Here is a 12,472-nt window from a genome sequence, read left to right on the forward strand (position 1 = left end):
AGAGGCAGCTTTTCCTTCTGAATAAGACATAGGGATTACATGAATGCCTGTGGAAAACGTCTGGCCTAACTGGCTCAACACATAGAATACATCCTGAAGACTTGTCCGCACTGCAAGTAAAACTGAGTTGCAGCACCTGGCTACAACACTTACAATTTGTAGTATAGGCAGGACATTGGAAATACCTACTGCTTTAGTACAGTTACTGGATACAGTGAAGTTTCCTTGTACACTATAATTGTAGTTGGGTTAGGAGAAAAACATGTTATAACCAGTTCTCTGACTCAATTGTACTTGGGTCTAAAGCTGTTAATAGTGCCACTCCTAATATGCAGAAAACCTGCTCCTCCTCTTCATCTACTATATACTGCTGTGTAGTGAGGCAAAGGGATTAGTTGGAATGATAGCATGTTAGAAGGAGGATAATCACGTGATCTTTCTCCCAATGTGAACTATTACTCAAAAGCAGTTAACACCATCAATTTCTCCATTATGCTGACGGTTTGGAGAATTTTTCTTCAAAAAGGTGAGTGTAGAACAAGGTACCTTACTGCAGTGTTACCATGAGATAGTGTCACTTTGATACTGGAGAACTTTACCATTATCCACTTGAGTGCAGCCTAATGTATTTAGGTAAAACACACCTCTAGTGTCCTCAGTGGAAGATTGTTGCTAACTGTCACCACTGCAGAGAAGCGGTGACAAAATTTCACAGTAAAACCATTAAAGCAGAGTGGGAATTTTTCAGTATGTATCTAACAGTGTGCCATCTGTCAAGTAGTAATTTTATCTGCTACATCCAGACTTAGGTCTGATTTCTACACATACTGATATTCTTTATACAAATAATTTCAATTTGACAGGTTTCAGAGTAACAGCCGTGTTAGTCTGTATTTGCAAAAAGAAAAGGAGTACCTGTGGCACCTTGGAGACTAACCAGTTTATTTGAGCATAAGCTTTCGTGAGCTACAGCTCACTTCATCGATGAAGTGAGCTGTAGCTCACGAAAGCTTATGCTCAAATAAATTGGTTAGTCTCTAAGGTGCCACAAGTACTCCTTTTCTAATTTCAATTTGATATTCTTTGTACAGATAGCAGCTTACTGTTAGTATGGGAAACTCCCGCAGGAGAAACTGTCTAATATCAAAAAGATGGATGAGTATTGAAAAGAACACTTATTGTGAAGGGAAAGAGGTACTTAAAGAAACCATGGCATAATATCCATGCATTTTTGGACAGCCTAAACTATAAATTAGCTTAACCTCGTGTCTGAAAAGGAATCTGTTGGGTTTTGTTTTGTTCTCCCCCAACCGCCCAATTAGTAGGCATCACCCAAGGAAAATAACCATACAGAATGTCTTAACCTAAAAAGCTAATAGGGACTTGTGACACATGGACTTCTGAAGCCCCAGCAGCTTATAATCTCCTTTTAAACTCTTCAGAGGATTCCATCTTAAAAACTCTGGGTGAAATCCTGTTCCCATTGAAGTCAGCGGCAAAACTCCCAGTAACGTCACTGGAGCCGGGATGTCCCTTTCTGTGAGCACTTGTCTTCACACAAACTTGCACCTGTTCAATTAAACTGTTCACTGGTGTGAGCTCTCTTATTCCAGTGTAAGAGTGTCTTAGGGCTTGGCTACACTTGCAGATGTAGAGCGCTGGGAGTTAAACCAGCCTTCGGAGACTGCAGCAGGGAAAACGCTGCCATGTGTTTACACTGTCAGCTGCAAGCGCACTGGCGTGGCCACATTAGCAGCTCTTGCAACGCCACAAGGAGCAGTGCATTGTGGTAGCTATCCCAGTGTGCAAGTGGCTGCAGAGTTCTTTTCAAATGGGAGGAGGGTGGAGTGTGACGGGAGTGTGTTGTTTGTATGTGGGGGGAGAGACAGTGTGCTTTGGAGGGCAGAGAGTGTGTCAGCATGCTGTCTTGTAAGCTCAGACAGCTGCAGACCCTCTCCTCCCCCCCACCTCTCTCTCACTCACTCACACACAGCATTCCACAGTAATAGTTTGCTTTGTCCGGGAGCAGATACGCATGCTGGCTGTCAGAAAAGGAGCTTTGAAAGGGGATATCCGCATGCCTGCAGCCGAGTTCAAAACAATGACAAGAGTGGCCTCTTGACTTCAGGGGATTATGGGACGTTTCCGGAGGCCAATCACAGTAATGCAACACATCGTCAACACTTGTAACACCCGGGTGTTTCAGCCGGGGCGCAGCAAGTTTTATGCTTCTCGTGGAGGTGGATTATCAGGAGTGCTCCAGGTGCAGAGTCCAGGCGCTCTACATGCCTTGCCAGTGTGGACATCTCAGGAGTTAGGGCACCTGGGGCTAATGTAATGCGCTCTAACTTGCAAGTGTAGCCAAGCCCTTATTTCAGTTTATTTTAAATCTGTCCCTAATAATCTTAAACTAAACCAAAATAAACCTGGTTTAAACCCGACTTGCACCAGTTTAACTAAATCCATTTAAAATCACATCTTAAACCAATGCAACTCGGTGTACAGACAATCCTGTAGTCTGTCACATTGCCCTCCGACTATGTTCAGAGAAAAGGACAAGCTAATACCATGTTGTAAATCCTGATAAATATTCCAGCAGATGTAACCAAATCTGGAAGCTGCCTACAGATGCTTTCCACACTATTAATCTAGGTGTGTTTATTTTTAAATCTCCTGTATAGTTAGTTTCAACGAGTCATGTAAAATTACCAATTAAGTATTTTTTAAAAACAGTTTAAATTTAAAGAGAACTGTTAGTTGGCGGCGTAACAGAGTGAAACTGAACTCTGACATTAGGGAAAGCAGAACCAAGAGTTTCCTTGGATACAAAGTCTGGAACTATGGACATTTTTTTTTTTAAACTAAATATTGTGGTGCTTTTAGACTCATTCCTGTAATTAACTGTTGCTGTTTTTTCTTCTTAGGAAATAAATGCTTTGCAATGGGAAATTGAATTTGATCAGGAAAGATTTAAAAACATAGAAGAGACATTGTCAGAAAAATGTGACAGGTATTTGAATCCAATTATGGAATCTCTTTTGATTTTTAAATATCTTGTTGACTCTTGCGTGAAGTTTTTCTAATGTCATCTGTATGCCCCAACATACCAGATTTTCTGGTTCTTCATATTAATTTCCTTGTGGATCTCAGAAAGTATTTAACATTCCTCAGTATGCTAGACATGTTAGTTTTTATGTATTGAGCACTAGAGTTGTTAACTCGCAATTCTTTACTCTTGTTTGAAGAGTATATGTTAAGTGGCTTTGCTGATTTGAGCTTTCAATTCAATGTCTTTCCTTATGTTAACCAACTGGTACAAAACTATTTATAAGTTAACATTTTATTTAATGAGGTATAGAAAACATGCATACATATAGTAGTGTCAAACAATGGTTAATGATATTTTTATTTTTTACACTATGACTATGAGTAAGAGTGAGCTCAAGTGGAATGTGATACGACCACTTGCCCCACATTTAAATAAAAATTGCTTTTTGACTGACAGCAGCTGTTATTTGTTGGGTATGTAGGACAAACCAAAAACACTGAATTAGTAACACAATAACAGACACTGAGAGCACTAAGAAGCAATCTCCCACCAGACTTTTTCTTTTGAGTATTTAAAGACATGAGTAACTTCTCTGAAGTCCAAACAGCAGAATTTCAATTATTCCAGTGAAGATATTAGATTTTTTAAAAACACACAAAGGAATAAGTACATGTAAATTATTTGATTATTATGTATTTGTTTGTTATATTTTGCAAATTATCAGCTCTTTCCTACTCATCTAACCTATCAGGATTATCAACAAATACTCTTTAAAAACACCTACACCCTCCTAATTCATCCTCTCTTCTTGAAAGCTTGAGTATAACAGATAGGCAGGCCTTTTTGGCATGTCCTGATGGTCATACTCTGCCTTTGTCCAGCTAATGAGGAAGGAAGTTCCAGAATTAAGGGCTTCTCATATGAGGGCTTGCTATCAGACTCTTTCCATTTAAATCAGGGATTTCAAACTCAGATTACCAGGAGGGCCACATGAAGACGAATAAATTGGCCCGAGGGCCGCATCACTGACACTGCCCCTGCTGCCCCCGGCTTGGCGGCCGCAGGAAATAACTCATGTTTGAGAAAATAGCCGCATGTTTGAGACCCCTGATTTAAATCATGAGTGCATGAATGTGAGCACCTCAGCTGATCTCACATGCTGTGGAATCACACAAAAAGGGCCAGGGAAAAAAACGGTATATCAGTACTCTGTTAATGCTTAGAATTGCATAGAAGAGGAACTTGTGTGCTGGCTAGCAAGAGTTGCTGAGTAGGCCAGAATAAAGTTCGATTGGAAACTGAAATTGAGAAACAGTTTTCTAAAACTGCAGTAATTCAAGAGTTCAATCAATTTTTCAAAAGGTTTTCTGATCCCTGAGGCAACAAGATGAAAAGTGTGGGTCTTTTGCCTTTAAGATGTATATTTAAAGGAAGAGATTTCAGTCCACCAGTTAACTGTTTAAAAAACAAACAAAAACAAAACCATGAGATGTAAATAAATGTATTTTAATAAAAACTCCGGAGATGTGCCAGGAAAAGTCTTATTAATACAATATCAGAACAAATTGTATGGAAACAAGACTTGTGTCCCTTTCTCTTCCAGGAACAGGAAAAATTTAAATGCAAGGTGAAGTGCATTACATTTTGATGTACTCCAGAATTAAAAGAACAGATGTGTTTTAGAACCGTACTTAAGGAAACAGGAAGTTTGCACTGTTTGCTAAGGACAAAGCCATATCGTAACAGACAAATGTGCCCAATAAAATCACTGTATTTTAACCTTTCATGGACGTTATGGATTGTCTAACAAATATTTCAAAGTACCATAATTATGTATTTTTTACATATCTTTTTAATGACTGTCCCCAGTGACAATACAGTATCTTCCATTTTCTCTCAAGTTCAGGTGTTTTACAGGTATCTTATGTTCCATTTTACTTGCTTGAGATTTTAAAAATGTTTCTTATTTGCAAGGCTTTGAATATGCACTTTTGTTTCTTTTTGTGTTTGTTATATAATGGGCAGTACACTAAATATTATTAGCAGAATCTCCCACGAAGAATCATTGACTGTAGAAGGGACATTATCAGCTTAATATCTAGCTGTTGTTTTTTTTTAAAGAGTTAAAAGTAGTTTCAGGTTCTATATTTTGCTATTTGTACCAACCCCCTGCCAGTTTTTGTAATTTTATGATACAGTATCTTCCATTTCTTGTACATATTTTTTTCTCTTTCCATTGCTGTGGGAAATCTTCACAAACAAAATAGGAAACTGATTACACACACAGGGCTTGTCTTCACTATGGGGGTAAGTCGACCTAAGTGAATAACATAGCTGGAGTCTATGTAGCTTAGGTCGACTTACCCTGATGTCTTCACTGTGCTGCGTTGACGGGAGACGCTCTCCAGTCGACTTCCCTTACTCTTCTTGGAGAGCTGGAGTACCGGGGTCGACTGGAGTGCGCTTTGCCATCGATTTAGCGGGTCTTCACTAGACCCGCTAAATCGATCCCTGATGCATCAATTGCAGCAGCGTGGATCTCTCCGGTAGTGAAGACCAGCCCGCAGTCTTGTCAGAGGCACAGAGTAAGCAAATTGAAAAAAAAGTAGGGCAGGGGGATTTTTATCTAATCTTTCAGTAATTCTAATTGAGATATATATATAGATATATATATATATATATATATATATATATATATATATATATATATATATATAAAAAAATCTAAGGAAAACATTTTAAGACACAACTGATTTTAACTTGAGTCCTTTTTAAAATAACTATTTAAAAGCTAAAACAGTCTGTGTTTGCTTCCAACTTCTGCAGGATATATTGTGAAAATGCAGCCCTTAAGGAAACATTGAAACTCAGAACAGATGAAGTCAGAGCTCTTAAATCTGAAAATGCAAGTAAGCAAACACTGCATAGCTCAATACTTTACCCTTTTTAAACGTACTGTTTTTAATGAGAGAAACAAGATAGGTAAGGTAATATATTTTATTGGACCAACTTCTGTGGATGGAATGGACAGCTTCACAGAGTTCTTCAGGTCTTGGGAATGTAACGAGTGTCTAAATTCAGATTGGAACAGATTGTTAAGCATAAGGGGTTTGTCGTATTAATTTATTTGGCATATGTGAGCCAAAGGTGTTAACATTGTTTAATGTTGGACAAAGACTATGTTAAACAAGGTTCGGGGTTTGTTATACAGAAATCACAGCCTGCTTACCATGGCAAACATATTATTAAACATCCTTTTAGAAGGAAAATCCCCTTGTTTGACAAACTTTTAGATGGTATTAAATATGATCATAATTGTCCTTTTGGGGAAAAGAGAAGAAGTTACTTGAGGTGAGCTAGAGCTATTGTAAGTCTGATCCCATTTCATCCCAGATGGTGTTTGGGATTCAGCTTGAGCTCATAGGGGTGGTGATGTTATCCAGGTCCCTCTTTTTGGTCTGGTCAGGACATCCCTCAGGATCAGGATGATGAAAGCTCCGGGTCCCAGGAAATGGGGGTGTATGCCAGCCATGGTGGTAAAGATTGCTCCTGTAGTGTCACAAAAGAGGTTTATTTTACTTTAAGAGCCAACACATTCTTATTCAGTGGTGCCTTCATGTTCATCTGATCTTGCTTTGTTTAACTTTGGATCTGGAAATCTTCTTTAGCAGCTGATGTCTGGAGATACCATCTTAAGCCAGATGTGGCTTACAAAATTTTTCATTCATTTCAACTTACCTTCATAACTGTGACTTCAGGATGTACTGATATTTTACATAATATAATAAGGAGTGGGATGTGTGCGTGTGCGAGAGAGGGAGAGAGACACACACTCACGATCTCCTTTTAAAATGTGACTCTTTGCCATAACTTGAGCACTGTTGTTTAGCAACCTGTTGGAGCGTCACTGACATATTTGTGATGGATCATAGGATATTCACCTTTAGCAACAGAGCCCCACCTTTGTTGTCTTTGACTTTTTCTTCCTTGTCCTACTGGCCTTGCAGATTTGGGGTATTTTCTCTGGGATGAGGAAGACAGGAGGGAATGATAGGTTGAATGTAGACTCAAAATTCATGTTAAATGTATGATTTGACTATTAAAATCTTTTCTTCCACACTGGTAGTTGTTTTAGTTGCCACTCTTTGCATTAAAATAATGAAGTAAGGCACTCTGCATGAGCTTACAATGAGGTAACTTTAAAAAAAGATCGTGTCTGTTCTATCATGATCAGTAGCAACACAGAATACAATATATATGAAAATGTAGAAATCCAAAATATTTAATAAATTTCAATTGGTATTCTATTGTTTAACAGTGCGATTAAAACTGTGATTAATCACAATTAATATTTTTAATTGTGATTATTTTTTTGAGTTAATGAGTTAACTGCGATTGACAGCCCTACAGCAAACCCCTTTCACCTCTCAGCAAACATTCACATCTACTTGTTTTTTAAATTCAAAAATACATTATCCCAAAGTAAACCCACTGACAGACAGATTTTAGCAATATGCCATTGAGCCTTTTCACGTGACTTGAACAGACACTGGCTGGATGAGTCAGATTCAAAGGACTACTACTTATCCCCTTGAGCTATCAAGTTTATATGCAGGTAACAGTCCTGTTATCTCCTCTGTCCATGCATTCTTAGTATAATCTATTGGAAATGAGAATAGGTACGAGGCTTGCAAAGAGCCTAACTGGAGAAGCAAAATCTTTTTCAAATAATGTTTTAATTTGATTTTGCCCAAAGGGCTGCTGGATACCAGGCACTTTGTTGGGGCAACCCTTGAATGTTAGAGACCCTGATGCAATGATCTGAGCCATGTTTTGATTTCTATCTGTAAGAAAAAAAAAAAAAAAAGTTGCCAGAAACTCTCAACTTTAAGAGAAGCGGATTTTTTTCAGGGTCTGTATCTTGGTATGCTTTGGTTAGATGGCCCCAAATTTGGATCACGAATGGAAACCCATGTCCAGCACACCACATTACAAAGCAATACAGCTAATAGTGTAGATTTTAGAGCACTCAGCAGAGTCAGGCTTTGAACAGAAAGCTGATTTTAACCTTAACTGTAGGAGAGCTATCACTCTGTCATAATTTCTTGGTAAGCAAAGTCAGATATTGAGAGATTAGAAGCATGAAAAACTAATTATTTTCAATGTTGAATTTCATAGTTTTGAATCAACAGCGCTTGGAATTTCTTGCAATGCTTGATGTAAAACAACAGAAAATAATTCAGGAAAATATGTCCATTAATAAAAGTGGCTTTACAGAAATTACAGGTCTTGAAGTAAGTGAGAATTTGGTTTTCTTTATTTCAGTAAGTATGGTTGATTGGAAGATATGTGTGTGTTTTGTTTTTTAAACATTTTGTTTGACCAGTTAATGAAGTTTCACGAAACATTTCCTTCCAAAAATTCATTTTGATAATGCATCAGAATACAGTGTGACTTTTATAGCAAATGAGAAATATGCCTCCTGTTATTAATGGAGTGCTTGCAATAAATGGTCTGAGCCTGCTGGGCAATTATCTGCTTTGCTACTGTTGTGGAAAGGAAGAGCGGACTGAAGAATCATCAGGATATCCTACTAATGTCAACGGGTTTAGCACTATCTCCTCAAGCTCTGCACCTCTCTTATGAGAGGAGACCTCTTCTGAGGTCTTCAGGGAGCAGTATAAACATACTGACAACTCTTCTGACTGTCCTTATGCTGTATGGTAGAAGCCATGCTTCTAGCAGGCTCCTGGTCAGTGGAAGATAGTCCACTATCCTGTCTGTCATGCTGCAAATGTGGCAAAAATGATGGTGAACAACCAAGAATCTAGTGTATGTGATTCAAGGTCTGAGATTTCCAGAGAGCAGGCTGGAATATATCCAAGACTTCCTTAACTTTCCAGGGGGAGAATCCTATTGACAAGGAAAAATAGTATGACATGACAGGTTGAATCCACATTCCTGGAAATGTTCATTCTAGCAAGATGACAACGTAATGGTCTCTTTATTACTTGGGTATTTAATTACAACTAGGGAGAACATTTTCAAAAGCTAAGGGATTTAGAAGCACAACTGCCATTGAAAGTCATTGGGATTTGTGCCCCTAAATCACTTAAGCATTTTTAAAATCTGCACCTCAACCTTTTAATAATCTCATAATATACAATATGTGTGGGTATGTCCACATTTGTTAAATATCTGACTGCTACTTATTCATAGGCTGATGAGGTCAGTAATACCTTGTAATACCTTGTCTACCCATTTATTCAGGGAATAGCTTGACATTTCTTCCCTGGAGGCAATGGTTTTGCTCTTTTTGTCTGTTTTGGCCCCAGTCTTCAGCAGGGCCTTCTGACAGTTCAGTCCCTTTCTGCGGGTTTACTGATGTCCAGTTGTAGGCCCTTCCCCAGTGGCCTATGGGGAAGCGGGGACCCAGGCCCCCCCACTGCTCCAGACTCCAGCTCAGGGCTCTTCTAAGCTCAGGCCCAGTAGCCAGCCAGGAGTTCTTCCTTGCTCCCCTCGTCCCTACTAGCATTGGGCTGTCCATTGTGCTGCAGTTCCCTCAGCCAGCCACACCATCCATGCTCGTCCAGCTCTAGCAAGGAACTTCCCCTGTCTGTGGCTCAGGCGCTGTAGCTCCTTTTCATAAGGCTCTCCTGGGCCCTGATTGGCTGCTTCCCCTGCAGCCACTCTAGCCTGTTTGAAGGATCTCGCCACTGCTCCTTACCTGGGATGAGTGTGGCAGGACCCTGAGGTCTCCAGCAGAGGGCCTATGGGCCTAGTCCACCCCATCACAACAGATCATGGGCAATAAACAAAAATTCACGGAAATCGTAACCCGTCCCTGACTTTTACTAAAAGCATGACTGACAAAATGGGGAGGGAGGAGGGTCCAGCACCCTGCCCCGCTGCATGCAGCAGCTGGGAGCTGCAGCCCCCCACTCATGCCCAGTGGCAGGGAGCTGGGGGGGGGGAATCTCCCCCTCCCTGCTGGGCTCGGAGCTGAGGGGGGGCCCCACCAGTAGCGGTGGCTGAGCAGCTGCCAGGGTCCCTCCGCCACTGGTGGTGGCTGGGATGCTCTGGGGGCACCCGCTGCCCGCAGGACTGGGAGCTGGTGAGGGAATCCCCTGCCGCCTGTGGGGCTGGGAGCTGGCGGGCATCCACCGCTGCCCGCGGTGGCTGGAGAGCTGTGGGGTCCCCCCACTGCCTGCTGTGACTAGAGAGCTCCAGGTCCCCCACCAGCAGCACTGGTGGCTAGGCAGCTTGGCCAGCCCTGCCAGTGGCAGTGGCTGATCAGTTGTAGGGGTCCCCCCACTGCCCATCACGGCAGGGCTGCTGTGAGAAGGTCCCCTGCTGCCGGCAGAGGCTGGGTTGCTGCAGTGCCCCAATGTCACAGAGGTCTCTGGAAATCACAGATTCCGTGACCTCCATAACATGATCATAGTCTTAATTTTGCAGAATACATCTTTCCAGGTTTTATGTACCCAAACAGGTGAACTCTAAAAAGGAAAAAAAAAAAAAAAAAAAAAAAAGTTTATCCATGCACATGTCCCAGATAAAATCAGAGCGTATGATATAACACTAGTATCTGTCCCTGACTGAAATTTTTTCTGTTCTCGGCTTGTCTACATGGGGACACTCAAGAATTAACTAAATATGTGATGTTAAAGCACATTAAACTCTTATGGGGATGCTCTCCAAAAGGGTTTACTTCCCTTCTCCTCCTCTGCCCAAGATATTGCAAATACCAAACTGGCATGATTAGTAATAGAGAAAATATTGTGAAGGAGGGGAGGGGCGGTTGATGATGAATGTTGTAAAGTTTGAATAGTTTTTATTACTTGTTTATTTTAATTAAAAATAAATGGCATGTGTGGGTAGATAATGTGGGTTTCCCTAACCCCTATTCCACTAGGATTTCAAGATATTTTTATTGGTAAAGATCTAGATTCTTTAAATTATTTTGTGTGTGCACATAGAGGTGTTTGAGTAACTGGTGTGTAATGCTCTTGGATTTGAAGCTGGCGATTCTTGGAGCCTGCACCTGTAATGCTCCTGGAGGAGAGCCCTGTTCCTGTGCTAAAATGTCAGCTGCAACTCGAAAGCAACTCCTTCAGCTCAGACAAGAGGTAATGTAGCCTAAGTTGGATGTGGAGCAGCATAGATGTCTTTTTCATGAAAAAGTTTAGAGTATACCTGCTGTTTGAATCTAGTACATTTCAAAAACAAAATAGTGCTTTTCAAAAGTCTCTGCAGGCTTTAGCAAATGCTATGGTAATACAAATTAGTAGTAGTAATAACACACTAGAAACTTTTGCTTGTGTAGTAATTTTTTGTTTTACATCATTTCTATACTGGCAAAAGCCCTATTGTAGATGGTGATATTGGCAAAAAAGCACTTTTGCCAGTGTAGCATATTTTGTTAGATAAACCAGTATAACCTATACCAGCAAAAGCACTCTTGCTGGTATAAGCTGCATCTATACTAGGAAGGTTTGCCAGTATATCTATACCAGGAAACTTCTCTACTAGCCATTTTTACTAGGTTTAAGTCACAACTGGTAGGGAGGATTTAGCAGTTCCCAGAGAGAGGGAGGAACTCCATGAGAGGCAGAGAAATCTTTTTGCCTCCAAATCAGTTTTTCAGCACTAACTTCAGGTATTAAGTGTGGCAATTTTCCATAGAGGAAAACTGTGTCCTAGAGATCAGGAATATCACTTCTGCAACTCATACAATCTTCTATAGTCCAGGCATAATTTTTTCTTAAATCCAAGTTGCTAGCATTATAAATCTCTCCTCCTGTTGTTTAACCGAGATGGACTGCTCCCTTATTTTTCTTATAATCTTTGCCACAGATGATTATGTGCAAGATGCGGCAGCCTTTAAACCAGAGCCCAATTTTTCTCTAAATTGTAATTATGAGTACTTTAAAAGTTGTGGGTATTTTTAAGCAAATTGATAGTTTTAAACTCTTACTGATCAGTAAAGGGAAAAAAAGGCCAAGAACAGGAAACGCATACACAGCTTCATAACTTTTTTCATTTTGCTGGTGTAAAAGCACCATCCCTGTATAGCACATTATCATCATTCCTAGGATTCAAAGAGGACTTGAAAATAGCAACAACTGCTCCTTGCTGTATTGGAGCCCTAATGTAATCTGTTAACATAAGTTAATGTTTTATATGCTATAAAAAGCTTGCAGGATTGAGAAAAGGATTTGTAAAATGAGTCTAGTTTTGCTTTGATTTTATTAATCTTATGTTCAGTTGCTGAATCCCATGCAATCCTTTTGAGTACCTCACAACATACAGTGAATGGATACTTTATGGCCCAATAGCGTATATATTGTGGAATTATATTTAATTGACAGGGGAGCAGTCCTGACCTTCCAGGGCTGCTCCTTTACAAGGATGTTCTTGGAA

The 12,472-nt window shown here is 40.2% G+C and overlaps 1 protein-coding gene across 2 annotated transcripts in view; it reads left to right on the forward strand.

Moving 5' to 3' along the window:
- The window catches only part of CCDC125 (coiled-coil domain containing 125), a 38,213-nt gene that overhangs the window by 14,180 nt on the left and 11,561 nt on the right, over window positions 1-12,472 (forward strand). For both annotated transcript variants that reach the window (XM_043546281.1, XM_007059225.4), the window contains exons 6-9: window positions 2,925-3,010; window positions 5,876-5,958; window positions 8,228-8,343; window positions 11,071-11,178. In XM_043546281.1, the coding sequence (XP_043402216.1) occupies window positions 2,925-3,010; window positions 5,876-5,958; window positions 8,228-8,343; window positions 11,071-11,178 (393 nt within the window). The remainder of the gene's footprint in view (window positions 1-2,924; window positions 3,011-5,875; window positions 5,959-8,227; window positions 8,344-11,070; window positions 11,179-12,472) is intronic.

The sequence above is a fragment of the Chelonia mydas genome, chromosome 5, assembly GCF_015237465.2.
Source record: "Chelonia mydas isolate rCheMyd1 chromosome 5, rCheMyd1.pri.v2, whole genome shotgun sequence".
NCBI lineage: Eukaryota > Metazoa > Chordata > Testudines > Cheloniidae > Chelonia > Chelonia mydas.